Raw genomic sequence first — 16,577 nt, 5'->3', positions numbered from 1 at the left:
GCTGCTTTGGGGTCTTCTGGATGCCAGTGTGAGATTCTTCTGCAGCCAGTAGGGAGGACATTTTGCTATTGGTTTTCTAGGCAACTCTGGCTTATCAATGATAAAACCGAGGACAGGCAGCATGGATAATTGAAATCCACAGGAAATCTCTTAAACTCATTTTTTAGCAGATGGTTTCTGTTTTTGTGGCCCATTACATGTATTTACAAGAACTGCTGACCATGTAGCAAAATTGACTGATTTGAATATCATCCTGCTGCACTTTCCTCCGTCTTCATCTTCGTTTAATGTTCAGGAGAAGGCACATCCCAGGATGGAAGTGCTGCAGAAATAAATGGTTGGGTTTTTCCACTATCTGGATAATTGCCACCCGAAGAGTCAGATGTTGCCTGTTTCACTCTTGTCCTCTGTTATACAATGTCCTCTCAGATGCCTGAAGTCATCTGGCAGTTTCTATTATCAGTAGTATCCCTAGCAAAGGGAAGGAAGTTAGTGGAGGGATGTCACGTTTTGCGGTTGCCTTTGAATTCCTCCGTCCTCTGAGTCAGACCCTGGACTTAACCTTGGCAATCTGGGATTGGGACTTTGTTTGCACATGCTCAGCCGGCAACATTGTGCTTGAATTATTACACTCACGAAAGCTTGATGTGTTGATGCTTTCATGCATGTACGATGTGAAGATACTTGATTGAATCATAATATTGAAGTACACTTAGGGGCATTCGTGCCCCCCCCCCCCCAAAAAAAAGCCCTGATTTTCTCAAAGTTTTTTTGTGTTTGTTTCCTTTGGGTACTTGCTATGTCACAGGTTGGATTCTACACCACATTTTTTTTTTCATATTATTTCTTTGTTTGGAGCAATAGCACAGTAGGTAGGGCATTTGCTTTGCTCATGGCTGACCTGGGTTCGATTCCTCTGCCTCTCTCGGAGAGCCCGGCAAGCTACTGAGAGTGTCCTGCTCGCACGGCAGAGCCTGGCAAGCTCCCTGTGGCATATTCGATATGTCAAAAATAGTAACAAGACGCAGTGGAGATGTTACTGGTGCCTGCTCGAGTAAGTCGATGAATAACGGAAGGACAGTGCTACAGTGCTACAGTTTGCTTTTGGGCCATACCTGGCAGTGTTCAGGTCTTCCTCCTGGCTATGCACTTAGGGATCACTCCTGACAATACTTGAGGGAGCCTATGTGGTGCAGGGGAGCAAACCCAGGTTGGTCTCATGAAAGACAAGCACCCCACATGCTATCCTGTCTCTCCAGCCCTTCTTCTTTCCATTTCAACGCACAAGTGAGATCAGACTGAGTTTTTTCCCATGGCTAGTAATGAAATGATTGTTTAAATAATTTCATTTTGACCTGATGTCTGTGCCAGGAGGTGGGCCTCACCTCCATTCACTATGCCCGTCACATTATCTGGGTCTGGATGGATAGCATCTGGGTGTTCTTTTCTGTTTATTTTTAAATTAACATTTAAGCACTAAACAGAGAATTCCCCCCCCCCCCCCCCACTCCCGGCTTCTTTGCTGGATTTTCTGGGAGGTGGGGAGTGTACTTTGCCCAGAAGGTTCTCTAACTGAAGTGGTCCCCACTTAAAAACAAACAAATAAACAACAACAACAACAAAAACAACTGCCTTATCACCACCAGCAGCAACAGGGGACAATGTGGGGAATTCTTCCTTGTGGCTCCTTTCATGCCATGGGGCTGGCTAAGGGAAGCAGTTTGCCTGTTATTGGTGCCCCTGTGTGTAGCTGTGACATCATGGTCACACTGTTCTCATCTTCCCTGTACTCATCAGTTCCTCGCTAGATCCTTCACATCGTCATAGGGAGTCGTTAAGCGCTCTGAATCTCTATAGACCATCTTCGGTCCTTTATGGAACAAGCTGAATCCATACACAAGAGCCTGGCCTTCCAGGTAAGGCAGGTCGGGGCTTCCCTCTCAGCTCCAGGGTCTGCTTCACCTTTCTGGAACTTTGACGTTTGTCTCGGGCTGTTCAGAGGTTCTTTCTGTTCTGTGCTCTGAAGTGATCCCTGGTGGTGCTCAGGGGACCATATGTGGTACTGGGGATTAAATACACGTCAGGCTCATGCCAGACAAGTGCCTTTAACACCTGCACTATCTCTCTGGCATCTGGAGTTCTGGCTTTCTTCAGCTACAAGGCAGAGGACTCTGACCATGATGAGTGCTCCTGACAAAGGCACAGAGTCGCTACTGTTCAGGGTCCCCTGAGACCCAGCCTGGTTTTGTAGGATTGAGTCTTAGCAAGTTTCAGGGAAATGGTCAATATTCAGCAGAACATTTCTGGGGCAGTCACCAGGGCCACCAGTCACCGGAGCTCTATGTTTGGGGACGCTCACCAGGCCATACTCAGCGGTACTGCAGGAAGGGGACATCGGTTGTCAGGGACAGAACCCAGAGCCTTACACATGCAAGGCATGCACACTAACTATCCGAGCTACTTCCCCAAACCTTCAATATAGTCCGTATTCCTTCAAATAGTTTACCAGGAAAAAAAACAGTATAAACAGTTTATTTAGTGGCTACTGTTCAATAAATATCAATGCAAAACTAGTTTTTCAATAAAATTAAATATTTTAAATGCATTTTGCAGTATTTAAAATATGAAGCCAATTAGAAGGTATACTTAATACTCATATGCACTCCTCCTTGTTTAAAAAAATAGACTCTGGGGGCTGGAGAGATAGTACAGTTGGTAGGGCGTTTGCCTTGCATGCGGGCGAACTGGGTTCAATTCCCAGCATCCCATATGGTCCTCCGAGCACTGCCAGGAGTAACTCCTGAGTGCAGAGCTAGGAGTAACCCCTGTGCATCGTCGGGTGTGACCCAAAAAGCAAAAAAAAAAAAAAAAAGAGCAAAAAAATAGCCTGTAAACAATATAGTTGCAGGTCTTGGAATTTCCTCCCTGAATTCATTTGCTTTCCATTGCAGAACAATTTATCTCTCTTGAGAACTCTTAAGGAATTATTTGTACTGTTAGAATGTAGTCCTATAGTATAGGAAGTATAAAAATTTAAAGGCTGGAGAGATAGTACAGTTGGTAAGGTGCTTGCCTTGCATGCAGTTATCTCTGAGCACAGTCAGGTATGATCCAAAAACAAACAAAAAATTATTTAAGTGTTATTCTAAAGTATATATTCTTCTAAAATGTGCTTTCTATTTTAGTCCCTGAAGTTCTTGGGACTCATCCATCTTGAAGGAATAGGTCTAAGTGACTCATTTTTCACTGATGTGTAATAGTCAATTATGTATATATTCCTCAAGACACTCGATAATTTTATGTTGGTGATAGCCCTTAATGGAATGGGATTAAGCTGCTTAAAATACTTGCTATAACTAATGTTGCTCCAAATATTCTTGTTAATGCTTATTATATACCCTAGATTAAAATTAATACAGGCAATAGATTGTAGTATACATATTTTATATTAACTAGAAATTTCAAATTGTTTTTACAGAGTTGCTGAACCAGTGTACTTACCCACTAACAATATCTAAGAGTTCTATCGTTTGGTTGCTCAGCCTTCTGGTTCATACTGGATAGCTTTGATTTCTTAATTCTATCGTTCCGTTGATTCAAAAATGGCTGGCCGTAACATTTTACTAGAATTAAACATTTTTTATTTTCTTGGTCACTAGAACATCTCTTCATCCCTGTATTTCCTCTTGTGTGAGTTTAACAAATGTTTTGCCCAACTTTTAAAAATTCTCTTTTGGCGGTTTTTAGTAAACATCTTTGACATTAAGATTTTTCTGTGTAATAAAACATTATGTTTTATGTATCTCTCAGTTTGTCACATATTATTTTACTTTTGTGTTTTATTTTTGAAGACAAGTTTTACATTTTGAATCAAATTAATTTTTTATATACTCCAAGTAGATAATATGTTTGTATTTGAGGAAAAGGATCATGCTTCCAAATTTGTGTCCCAACAGTACACTAAAACACTTACTTAATAGATATGTCAGTATCTTCTGATTGAATCACCTTCTCATATACTTGTGTGGCAGAATTTTTGAGTTAAGTTATTGATTAGAATTTTTTTGGTTAAATTTATTTCTAGATATTTTTGATGCAAATGCAAATGAAATGAGTTCATGATTTCCCATAAGTTATTGTCAGGATTTAAAAGCACGACAGAGTTCAGTTAGTTTACTTTACATCCTGTAGGTTTACTGAATTTGTTGATGATTGATGTCAGGTTTTTTTGTTTTGTTTTGTTTTATGTAGGAATACTGCTATTTATTCAGCCACGATTACTTGGTTGAATTGGGCATGAACTCCACCTGACTTTTTTTTTTATAATTTTATTTTTTTCTTCTTATATTTATTATTGAATCACTGTGGGAAAAGTTACGAAGCTTTCAGGTTTAAGTCTCGGTTATATACAATGATCAAACACCTTTCCCTTCACCAGTACTCATTTTTCACCACCAAGAACCCCAATATACCCCCCTCCCACCCCTCCCAATGCCTGTGAGGCAGATGATTTCTACTTAACTCTTCTCTGCATTGATTACATTCATTATTTCGACAAAAGATGCACCATTATTGTTTAAAATCCCCCCCCCCCCCACAACAATCAGAATTGCCGAAAAGGCATTGTGAAGTACTTTGTTTTCTATAGCTGGTATGAGAATCATATAATGTCATACAATGATTTTGGATTTCTGCAAAGAGCCAGATCATTACGAGATTGGTTTCTGTGCATCTGGTATTATGGCTATGCCAGAGAGCAACTCATGGGGGAAACTCGTGACCTCGGTAGGGCATGAAGGACGAGCCCCTACCGCCCTCCTTCCCATGAGACTGCAGTTGCCCCATCACCGCCAGTTCATACCTGGCTTTCCTATAAGCTCTGAGGCGGCAGCCACCTTGCTGCCAGGGGAAAAAAAGGTGGAAGGGAGCAACACCCTTTACCTCCTGGGGAGGCATGGCGCCAAGATGAACACATGGTCCATTTACTTTTCTGCTGCAAGCTGTCGGACTCTAGACTAAATCCTTTTGCCTCTGGAGCCATGGTTGTGCCAGAGAGCTGCTCATGGGGGGCAACTTGCGACCTCGGTAGGGTGTGAAGGACAAGCCAGTACCGCCCCCTTCCCATGAGACTGCAGTTGCCCCGTCACCACTGGCTCATACCTATAAGCTCTGAGGCAGCGGCCACCTTGCTGCCAGGGCGGGGGGGAGGCGGGGGCGGGGGGGAGAAGGCGGAAGGGAGCAATACCCTTTCCCTCCTGGGGAGGAATGGCGCCATGGTCCGTTCACTTTTCTGCCGCAAGCTGCTGGGCTCTGGAATAAATTCTTTTGCCTCTGGAGCCATGGCTGTGCTGGGGAGCCGCTCATGGGGGGCAACTCATGACCTCGATTGAGCGTGAAGGATGAGCCGGTACTGTCCCCCTTCCCATGAGACTGCAGTTGTCCCATCACTGCCAGCTCATACCTGGCTTTCCAATAAGCTCTGAGGCGGCAGCCACCTTGTATGCGGTCCAGATGCATTTCTGCCAAAAGCCACTGGGTTTCGAGATTTGTTTTTGAGTCTCTGGGATCATGGCCATTAATCTGCTTGATCAAGAGCCAGAGAGGCCATTTGTAGGCTGTGACTCAGGGTCTTGTTGGGATGGGGAGGAAGGGGCCTGTTCCACCCCCATCTGGTGAGGCCCTGCATGTCTTGTCACTGCAGGCCCAAACCTGACTGTCCTGTTGCCTCTGGAGGATGGCGGTCACCGGGCCGCCAGGGGGAACAGGCTAAGGCCCGAAACCTATTCCCACCTGGATTGGCCCAGCGCCAGTAACCTACTGCAGGAACAGGACGCATTTCTGCCAAAAGCCTTTGGGTTCCGAGATTTGTTTCTGAGTCTCTGGGATCATGGCCGTTAAGCAGTTTGATCAGGAACCAGAGGGGCCATGCCTCCAACTATATAGCTGAGCAGGAGGTGGTTTGTGGGTGTGTCTCCCACATACCTAACTTTTGGCCGTTCACTTTCTTGGTAAACTTTGCCCCAAGTTTTTTGGGTCTGGCCAAAGGCATAGCAGCAATTTTGGGGTATCTGAAAGTCTGACGGTGCCATCAGGCTGCTGATGCACTCGCCTCATAGACTGACCTACTGGTGGCACCATACCCCTGTGATGTCAGATTTTGGGTGTCATCTTCAGGATTTTCTTCTGCTGGGTTTTGTTGAGGAAATTGTGCTGGGAGTTAAATCCAGGGCCCCTCAGGCAAAACAGGTCTTCCTGACCACCAAGCTGTCTCCCTAGTGCTGGGGGTTTTCTTTAGATATATCATAGCATTTACAAATAGTGCTCGAGCGGGCCCAGTAACGTCTCCATTGGAGACTTTGTTGTTACTGTGTCTGGCATATCGAATACTTCACGGGGAGCTTGCCAGGCTCTGCCAGGCGGGCGAAATACTCTCGGTAGCTTGCCGGGCTCTCCGAGAGGGGTGGAGGAATCGAACTTGGGTCGGCCATGTTGGCTGTGTGCAAGGCAAACGCCCTACCGCTGTGCTATCGCTTCAGCGATAGTGGGCTAGCGGGTAGGGCGTTCGCCTTACGAGCGGCCAACATGGCCGACCCGAGTTCGATTCCTCCGCCCCTCTCGGAGAGCCCGGCAAGCTACCGAGAGTATTCGATATGCCAGACACAGTAACAACAAAGTCTCCAATGGAGACGTTACTGGGCCGCTCGAGCAAATCAACTGATCAATGGGAGGGCCTTTACTTTTACTTTACTTGCAAATAGTAACATTTTTGCATTTTCTTTTTCCTTGCCTAATTGCACTATCTAGGACGTCTAAGTCTATACTGAATAAAAGAGGTGCAGATGGGGTTTTGGCATGTTTCTCCTCTTAGAAGGATGACATTCAGTTTGGTGTCAGTTGTGCGCCTGTCATATCTCTGGCCATATATGTGTGAAATAGGAGATAGTCTCCATGGGGTTTTCGTTTTCAGGGTGGTAACATCCCCCGCGATAAGAAGGGCAGATTTTCGAAGTCAACCACTTTCTTACCTGAATTCTTGCTTCCCTCTTGTTGAAGGGATGCTCTAACACTTGATTCTGGATTATTTAATAAAATTCCAGTGGCTACAAGTGAGCTAGCCAGCCAGAGCGCCCTGACCACATTCCTGGGTCTGTAGCCCTTTTCTTCGGCCCTGCCACTGCGCCCGCTGGTTTTTGTGGTTTTTGTCCTGGACTTCGCTCATTCTCCACTAAAATGAGGCCAAGCTGCGGGCCTTTGTTGATTGGTGTTTTTCTTGACCCTGGTGGTGTATTTCCCCCACCTACTTTCACTGCTGGAGTCTCCACTCGTTCGCAGTGCCTTCGTGATTGTTCTTGAATCTGTTCTCACCCAGAAAGTGCACATACCAAAATATTTGATTTTCATTTTTCTCTAAATCAAAGCTTGACCCTCTTAGCCCTATGATTAGTAGAAACTCTCAAGGTAGTTGGTGGCTATGGGGGAAAAGCAGGACTTTTTGTTGTTTTAATCTTTGGGGCCATGCCCAGAGGTGCTCAGGGTTTCCTCCTGGCTCTCCACTAACTTGATCAGCTGTGAGGTGAAAGTGTTTACACTGCAGAGTCACATTTGCCCCACCCAAGGAGCCTCTTCATAGGAATAGATGATCCAGCTATTACAAACCTGATTCGTAGGTTTGCACACACCAAAAATTGCATCTGTCCACGTGCGCAGTTAAAACTGCAGGGGGGTGCAGCAGGCCTGTCTCACTGGGCTGCTTCCGTGTGCACAGACTGGCCAGGAAGCAGGTCCCTCTCCTTGTAGGCACTGGTACTTTTGTTACCTAGGTGCCCACCCCTCCTTAATTCTGTGTGCCTGGCCAACTCCATCTCTTCCTGGCATCAGCACTAATCTAATTGAAGATCTGCATCTGTAGTGACTCCCAGTCCACTCTTAGAGAGAGAGAGAGAGAGAGAGAGAGAGAGAGAGAGAGAGAAGAGCTTTGCCACAAGACATCAGAAAACGGTCTCTCGTTTCTGTTACAAACTGGTGGTGAGCAGACAAGGAGATAGTGGGGTCCCAAGTTGAACCCTGCTACTGGCACTCCTGCCTGTGGACAGTTTGTCTCCAGATTCCCGCTGCCGGTGCTATCCCGGGCCGACCATGGAGTCTACACAGAACAGGTGGAAGTCAGGGAGCTTGTGGGGCTCATGGACCCCTTGGACACAGAAGCCAAGGTGCATTGAGTAGCAGAAGGGACTGAGAAGGGAGAGCAAGCCGAGAGATGAGAAGCTGGGGGTGATCAGGACAGCGGGAGCTGGCAGGCAACAGGGTCCTGCACTGGAGGTGGCAGCATAGAGCCTGCAGCTGAGACAGGTGAGGCACAGGTAGAGGAGAGAGATCCTGGGGAGCATCTGCCAGGCTTAGCACAACCCCCTCCTCCCCCCCCCAACTAGGTTCTGGGTGACCCCCTCCTCACCTTGCCCAGGTAGAGGTTAAATTTCTCCTGTGATCACAGGCTTGTTACAGAGGCCGGAGGGTCCACCCAGCTTGCAAGTGGCCTGCAGTCACCCAGCGGTCAAAGCTGTCTGTGACTGAGCAGGCGGCCTTGTTGTAGGTGGGGCATTGGTCCATGGCGATACACGGACCTGGGTCCTCCACCAGAGTTATCTTCCCATCCCTCTTGTGCTTTCTTGGAGCCCTGCTCCAGGCGCTGGCATCAGTACTCACCCCTGCAGAGAAGAGCTCCCCAGACTCTGCAGTTTTTACCTGAAGACAGCGGCGGAGCACAGCAGGCACTTGGCTCATCGGACTGGTCAGCTGTACCCAGGCCTGCTTCAGGGACCCTCCGCCCCGGAGCTGCCCAGGCAGAACCGAGAGAACCCTGTGGCCATCAGAGACTGCTGAGTCTTCAGCTAGTGGGTTCAGTGGAAGGCTAAAGCCACCCCAGCATCGTTGCTTCATGTAGATGATTAGATGATCAGGGGGTCATTGGGTCACCTCAGTCTCCCAGAGATGAGGGCTGCTGACTTGTTCTGTTTGGGAGCAAATTCCATACCATGCTCACTTGGAGTTATGCATGGGAAAAAGGAGGGAAGAGAAATCTTTTTTGTTTTGGGGGGTCACATTCAGGGGTGTTCAGGGGCTCCTTCTGGTTCCATACTCCAGGTTGTTTTGCTCGGAAGACCTAAGGAGTGCTAAGGAGTGAAGCCAGGTCACCGATGTGCAAAGCAAGCACTCTAGTGTAGGAAATTATTTCTTGGGCCCCCAAGGGAACATTTTTTTTAGGATCTTCCAAAGTGTGACTTAAAGAAATTTCTTCAGCCTTGGGTCCCTAGGTGATCATGGAGTGTCTGGTTTGGTGGCTTCTGAGGCTTGTCAGAGACTGTCTGTGGAGAGAGACGGGCCAGATTAGAGCGGGTGATTGCAGGGTAAATGTCCAGGCACTGGGAATGCGGCTGCAGGCTGAGCAGAGAACATCCTGGGCGTTGGAGAGCATCCATGGAGCTGGAGTCCTGTTTCCTAGCAGGGTTTCACAAAGCAGGCGATGCTGTCCTTGCAGGATGCTGAGAAATGAAGGGTTGGTCAAAGCCTCAAGTGCAGTTGGGGGAATACTTTCTATTTGTTCAATCCACACATCGATACCTGTGCTGCAGTATGTGTTAATTAACTCATTCAATTATGAGCCCCCTTCCACAGGAGCACTGAATAATCCTTTTTCTGAAAAGGGGGGCAGTCAGCCAAGTCAGTTTGGGAACCTCTGGTCTAGGGTGAAGGTTTTAGAAATCCAGGAAAAGACCCCTTTACTATGTAGAGAGTCCGGTTTTACAGTCATATGCTTTTTTTATGTTTGTGAAGAGAGAGAAGTTATTTTTGTTTTTCTTGTTTTGGGTTTTTTTTTTCTTTTTTGGGTCACACCTGGCATTGCACAAGGGTTACCCCTGACTCCTGAACTCAGGAATTACTCCTGGCAGTGCTCGGGGACCATATAGGATGCTGGGAATCAAACCCGGGTTTGCTGCTTGCAAGGCAAATGCTCTACCGCTGTGCTATTGCTTTAGCCCCGAGAGAGAAGTTTTAAAAACATAATGTGCGTGAAAAGGTGCTGTTAAAATATCTTAATAACCGTGCCTTGCACATACAGAAAGTGCACTTACAGTAAATATAATCAGAGGCAGTGATTACAGAATAATGAAGCTGATTGTTAATATTTGTTTCTGAAAGAAACCTGATAAATGGGCATTTGCCTCACTTTGTAGTACCTATTAAAAGTTTGTTTTGCTGAGGGGAGGACGGGACCCATTTTTGTATGGCCACTGCCAACGGTGTTTGAGGTGAATGTTTGAGCTCATTTCTGTAGTTATGGGCCAATGTAAAGTCTCTTCTGTGGTTTTGGTGGGTGGCACTCTGTTTAAGGAGCTAAACCTGAGACCCCTTTTCCCCATTTATTCATGGTAAACATGGGTATGAGAATTCTTCAAGTTATTCTTCAGATGCAAGCATGAAGAAAAATGTGGTCTTAATATGGGGCCCACTCTTAAACCATAGAAACTACTTTAGCTTCCATGGTTGAGATATTTATTTCTCTAAAATTTCTGTTTCATCTATAAAATAGTACATGTTTATTATCAAGGTCTATGCTGTTAAAAAAAAAAAACCAAATACCACCACTGAGCATTTAGGAACAGAGCCTTGGAGCCTTTTTTTTTTTTGAAAGGTGGGGGTGTGATACAGAAGCATATCAGGGTCTGGCTCTTAATTCGGGATCACTCCTGGTGGTGCTCAGGGGACCATGAGTTGCCAGAGCCCAGGTTGGTGGTGTGCAAGTCAAGTACCCTACTCTCTCCTGAGATGCATTTCTGATGCATCTCAGCATTTGTATTCTTTCAGAAAACTAGAATGGTATTGCACGTGGTGTTTTGTAACCCGTCTCCCTACTAACCCACCAGACCATCAGAGGCTTACAGTAGCGCCCCAAGGGAGGAAGCTTCAGCCTGTTCCTGGGGTTTCACCTGTGTGTTGTTCTTTTCTTAGCAGGTTTCTTCTTCGGAGGTGCGCATTGGGCCCATGAGACTGACGCAGGATCCAATTCAGGTACGTTTCCTTCCTCAGCAGGCTTCATCTCCAGAGTCACCACCACAGGGCCAGCTCCATAGAGACACCCCGACTCACAGAGTATAGGACTCTGTGTGTATACAGTTTTGTTGAAGTCATACTTGAGGACTCAGGATGCCACCTTGGAGCCTTCCTCATTATCTGGTCTCAAGGATAGCTGCCCTGATTGCTAACCACAGCAGGGGTGAGTCCTGGATTTGCCTCTTACCAGCCTGGTGACCTTGCATGTGTGACTCATTCTTCTCCCAAGGGCTCTGTCTTGAAAGGGGACATGACAATCTCTGTCTTAGCAGAGTTGGGATGTGAGTGATTTGCGAGTACCTGGAAATGAAAGGCGCTCATATAACAGTGTTGGCTGGCCAAAGAAGAGACAGAAGTCCCCTTTCCTTGCCCTACATGTTTTTTAAGCCATGTGGCCTCCTAAGCCCTTTTTTCCAAAGGGATCTGACTCCAGCAAGAGAAGGCCCAGCGGCTCCCTGGCCTCTTCCCACATCCTGTGCCATTTTCTGAGAAATATGGGTGAAGAAGTTTTTAGCCCCTTGAATAATCTCCACCTGCATGTCCTAAGTGAACCTCGTTATAAAAGCTGTAGCATGAAAATACCTGGAATCTCATCCTGTGCTTTAGGAGAAGGAAAATTCAGAACGGCAACATGTAGCTAAAAGGGAAAAAATAAAAAACAACCAAGAAAATGTACTGCTTGATTTATGAGCAAATGGAGAAGAAAAAATGTTTTAGCATTGCTTAGGAAAAAAAAAACGGAAGGAAAAGACTTAAGCTTGGGAAAATTTGTGAACAAATTTAGGAGCACACGCGAGAGAAATTTACTAAAATAAACATCAGCCACAACTATTTGTATAGAATACAAACAAGTGGAAAATTCCAGCCATCATTTTGGGGGCACATACTTTTGTACTCCAATTTGTGTAAATGCAGTTACAAAAGATCTCATATAATGATTCATTTCCAATGCAGTTACTAAATTTTTATTGATAATCATTTAGTTTTGTGTAGTGAGTTCATTTGTCTTCATTTGATCCCTGGCACCACACATGGTCCTCTGAGCACCTTCAGGAACAGTCCCTAAACCCAGATCCAGGAGTAAGTCTTGAGCACTGCCAAGTGTGGCCAAAAAAAAAAGGGGGGGGGGGGAGGAAGTGTGGTTAGAAGGAATGATCAGACACTTCTCCAAAGACAGATGACCACCATCTTCATTTGATTTATATAGTGAGTTCATTTGCTCCTTACTTCCTTGTGCTCCTTGAGAAGAATGATTTTGGTTTTAATTGATATAACTTTAGTTTACAGGAGTGTAGATGTGTATTTTAGGGTACAGCATCAACACACCTCAACCACCAACAAAGTGCTAATATTCCTCCACCAGAGTTGATAGGACATTCTCAACTAACAACTCTTCACTTTCTTAGGTAACTTCAGTCCAGTGATTAGACCTGGGTTTGTTTTTGTTGGACACTGTCTATTCTCCTGCCTTACTTCCTTATAAACCGCATGTGAGATCATTGAGTATTTGTCTTTCTCCCTCTGACTTATTTAACCTGACCCCCTCCAGTTACATTCACGTTATAGCAAAAGGCAAAACTGTGTTTTCCTTCTCATAGCTGGATAGTACTCCATTGCATACATATACACCACATACATATACACACCACACCTTCTTTATTCACTCGTCTGTCGTTGGACCCTTGGGTTGTTTCTAGGCCTTGACTTTTCTAGTCTTAGCATTTTAAAAACTCTTCCACATTGCTGTCCTTTGATGCTGTGCCAGTTTACATTCCCACCAACAGTGACCAAGGTTTCCTTTTTCTCCACACTATCACCAGTCTTATGTCTGACTGTATTGATATAGGCCATTCACTAGTATGAGGCGATAGCTCACTGCCATTTGATTTGCAGACCCTGATATTGAGCATGTCTGTTGGCCATCTGTCTTTGGCAAAGTATCTGATCATTCCTCTTATCCACACTCCCCCGCCCCTCCTTTTTTTGACCACACCCAGCAGTGGTGAAGACTTAAGGTTTAGGGATTGTTCCTGGCAGTGCTCAGGGGACCATGTGTGGTGCCAGATTTCAAGCCACTTGCAAGTGCCCTACTCCCATACTATCTCTCTGACCCTTATTTCTTTTCTCTACTTTTTGAGGGTGTTTGCTTTTTTTTTCCAGTGTACTTTGTGTATCTTGGATATTAGCCTCTTTTCAGATATATATGGTAAAAATTCTTTTTCCCCACACAGTAGGATGTCTTTTTGTTTTAGTAAAAATTTCTTTCATAGTAAAGAAGCTTTTTGATTTGACATATTCCAATTTGTTTTTCTTTTGTTGCCAAAAGAGTCCAATCACAAAAGATGCCACTAAAGCCAATATGAAGTGTTTTGCTGATGCTTTCTCCAATGCATTTTACTGATTTGAGTAAAAATCCAGGTCCATCACCCATTTTTCATTAATGTCTGTGATGTGAGGCAGTGGTCTGATTTTATTTTTTTTTGTGTGTGTGTGTATCACTATCAGTTTTCCCAAAAATCAGTTGTTGAAGAGACTTCTGGTTTTCCATTATATACTCTTAATTCTTATTGTAAAGGTTTTCTTCTTCTTCTCAATTTTACTCCCCTAATACGAGGGTTTTTTTAAAAAAAAAATTCCTATATTATACTACTTTGGTGACTGTTGCTTGATGATAGTGTTTGAAGTCAGTAAACATGATACTTCCCATCTTTTCTCTCAGGATTCTTTTCAGTGTGAATGGATGTGAAGAGTATTGTGATTCCTTACACATTTATGTCATATTTGTGCTTTCTACTTGAAAAACTCCGTTGGAGGGCTAGAGAGATAGTACAACAGGTAGGGAGCTTGCCTTGCACACAGTCAATCTGGTTTCAATCCCCAACACCCCATATTGTCTCCTGATCTCCACCAGGAGTGATGCCTGAGCAGAGAGCTAGTAGTAAGCCCTGAGAACCACTGTATGTGGTCCCCAAAACAATAAATAAAATTTAAAATTTCATTGGAATTTTGATAGGGAATGCATTGAACCGGCATTATATTTTGAGTTGGATGGTCATTTTAATAATGTTGATTTTTCCAGCACACGACAGAGTCTGGCAAACTCCCCGTGGCGTACCCAATATGCCAAATACCAGTAACAATGATGGGTCTCATTCTCCTAAAGAGCTTTGAATTTAATCTCAGGGCTAGGATGAAGGAGACGTTACTGGGGCCTGCTCGAGGCAATCGATGAATAACAGGATGGTCGTGGTAGTGGTCGATTTTTCCAGACCACGAATTGGAAATATTTTACCACTTTCTTGTGCCTTATTTCTCTTAATAGTGTCATTGTTTTTTGTGAATAGTTTATCTCCTTCAAGTACATTTGTAAGTACTTGATTCTTTTGATGCAATTATAAATGGCATTGTTTTTATTTTATTTTATTTTGCTTTTTGGGTCACACCCAACAATGCCCAAGGGTTACTCCTGGCTCTGCACTCAGGAATTACTCCTGGAAGTGCTGGGGAGACCATATGGGATGCCGGGAATCAAACTCGGGTCGGCCGTGTGCAAGGCAAACACCTTACCTGCTGTACTATCACTCTGGCCCATGGCATTGGTTTCATTTTTTTTCTCATTCATTGTTTGCATCTAGAAACACAACCCTGTTTTTGTGTATTGACTTCATAGCCTATCACTTCACGATATTCGTTTATTGCTTATGGATTTTTTGTTTGTTTATGGAGTGTTTAGGATCATATATTATATCACCTAAAATAATGATAGTTTGACTTATTTTCTAATTTTTTAATTAATTCACTTTTAAAATGTAGCCAAAAGGCAACTGTTAATACAATTCTAGAGTAGAAATTGATTAGATAACAAAGCTCCAAGATTAAAATCGATAAGTTTAGAAATGACTTTTTATTGTAGCCCAGAGCTGTGCCTGTCCCGCGCAGCTCAGGGGTTGAAAACCGGCTTTCTAGGGGTTGGATCTAGCTGCACATGCCCAGAGACGGTCCCAGGCCCTTGGGGGCGGGCTGTACCTGTTTGGAATTGGAGCTGTTCATAGCTTAGAGGCCAGCCGGGTATCCTAGAGGAAAGGGCAGTTCAGATAGAGTAGGGAGCACCAAATAAAGGATGTTTGGAGGATCCTCCCAGGAGGGGAGATGCATGTCGAAAGTAGACTATGGACTGAACATGTTTGCCACTCAATGCCTCTTTTGCAGACCACAACACCCAAAAGGAGAGAGAGAACACAGGGGATTGCCCTGCCACAGAGACAGGGGGGTTGGGGGGATGGGGGTGGGAGGGATATTATCCATGGTGGTGAAAAATGGGCACTGGTGGAGGGATGGGTATCTGATCATTGTATAATTGAAACCCAAGCACAAAAAATTGTAAATCTACAACTGTAAAAAAAATAATAATAAAATAAAGGGAAAAAAATGAAAAAAAATGACTTTATGTCAAAATTATTATATCACATCATGGGGTTGTTAAATCCTTGTCTAAGGATTTACTAAGCTGTTTGCTGCTAGTTAAGTCTTCTGTGTTATTGTTTTTGCTTGTTGAGTTTAGTCAGCTTCTATGTTACTTTTCCATCTAATTTGGTATGCTCCATTTGGAATTTCAGTATTGAGGTATTTGGAGGTCCAGAGACTTCAGGACCCATGATTTGGGCCAATGAGTTGACGTGGTGGCTGGTGTGGGAGGTGAGTGTGGCTTTGGGGGCTTCTGGAGGTAAAGGGGCTAGGGGGAGGCTACCTGCCTCCACTCTGAGGATTCCAGAGTTCTCAGCCTGGATGCTGGGGTACCTTAAAATTTTCAATTTGGTGTCTCTACAAGAGAGTACTAGTGAAACTATGTAGTTGAGCCCTTGGTATGGCTGCAGTGGTGGGGTGTAGGTGCAGCTGCAGGGGCCTGAGCAGGGTGGGGACTCAGCTGGCCCCCATCACTAGGGTGCCCCAGAGTTTTGAACTGGGGTGGGGACTGATGTGTCCATAAATTTTAACTGCTTGCATCTCCTCGGAGATTATTTTCTAATTTAAATGTCTTTCTTTTTCTTGCCTACTTGCTGTAGCTAGGATTTGCTGATAGTATATTGAGTAATGGTAAGACTCTACATCTTTTTCTTGTGTCTGATCTTAGAAGGATAGCTTTTATTTATTTATTTTTTTGCTATTTGAGTAAGAACTATAGATTTGTTACATCTGACCTTTATTATATTGGGGTGTATTCTTTCTTACCTCATTTGGTTGAGAGTTTGATTCATAAATGAGAAATTTTGCCAAAAGTTTTCTCAGCATCAGTAGGATTTGCCATAACACCCAAGAATAGTTGATACAAGTACCAGGAGGTCTGCTCCAGGGCTTGGAAGCTGACTGGGGAAAAAGGCAGCTCAGATAGAGAAGGCAACACCAAGTAAAGGATGTTTGGAGGACTCGCTCAGGATGCGAGATGTGTGCTGAAAGTAGACTATAGACCG

The 16,577-nt window shown here is 44.6% G+C and overlaps 1 protein-coding gene across 4 annotated transcripts in view; it reads left to right on the top strand.

The window, feature by feature from the left end:
- Positions 1–16,577, top strand: part of PDE8B (phosphodiesterase 8B) — a 271,503-nt gene that overhangs the window by 140,396 nt on the left and 114,530 nt on the right. For 2 of the 4 annotated variants that reach the window (XM_056112509.1, XM_056112506.1), the window contains exon 2: positions 11,008–11,067. In XM_056112509.1, coding sequence (XP_055968484.1) covers positions 11,008–11,067 — 60 coding nt within the window. The remainder of the gene's footprint in view (positions 1–11,007; positions 11,068–16,577) is intronic. The other 2 variants (XM_056112510.1, XM_056112508.1) reach the window with 1 other exon arrangement.

The sequence above is a fragment of the Sorex fumeus genome, unplaced genomic scaffold (assembly GCF_029834395.1).
Source record: "Sorex fumeus unplaced genomic scaffold, SorFum_2.1 ptg000018l, whole genome shotgun sequence".
NCBI lineage: Eukaryota > Metazoa > Chordata > Mammalia > Eulipotyphla > Soricidae > Sorex > Sorex fumeus.
The sequence above is the reverse complement of the archived record's forward strand: the minus strand, read 5'-3'. Positions and strand labels throughout refer to the sequence as shown.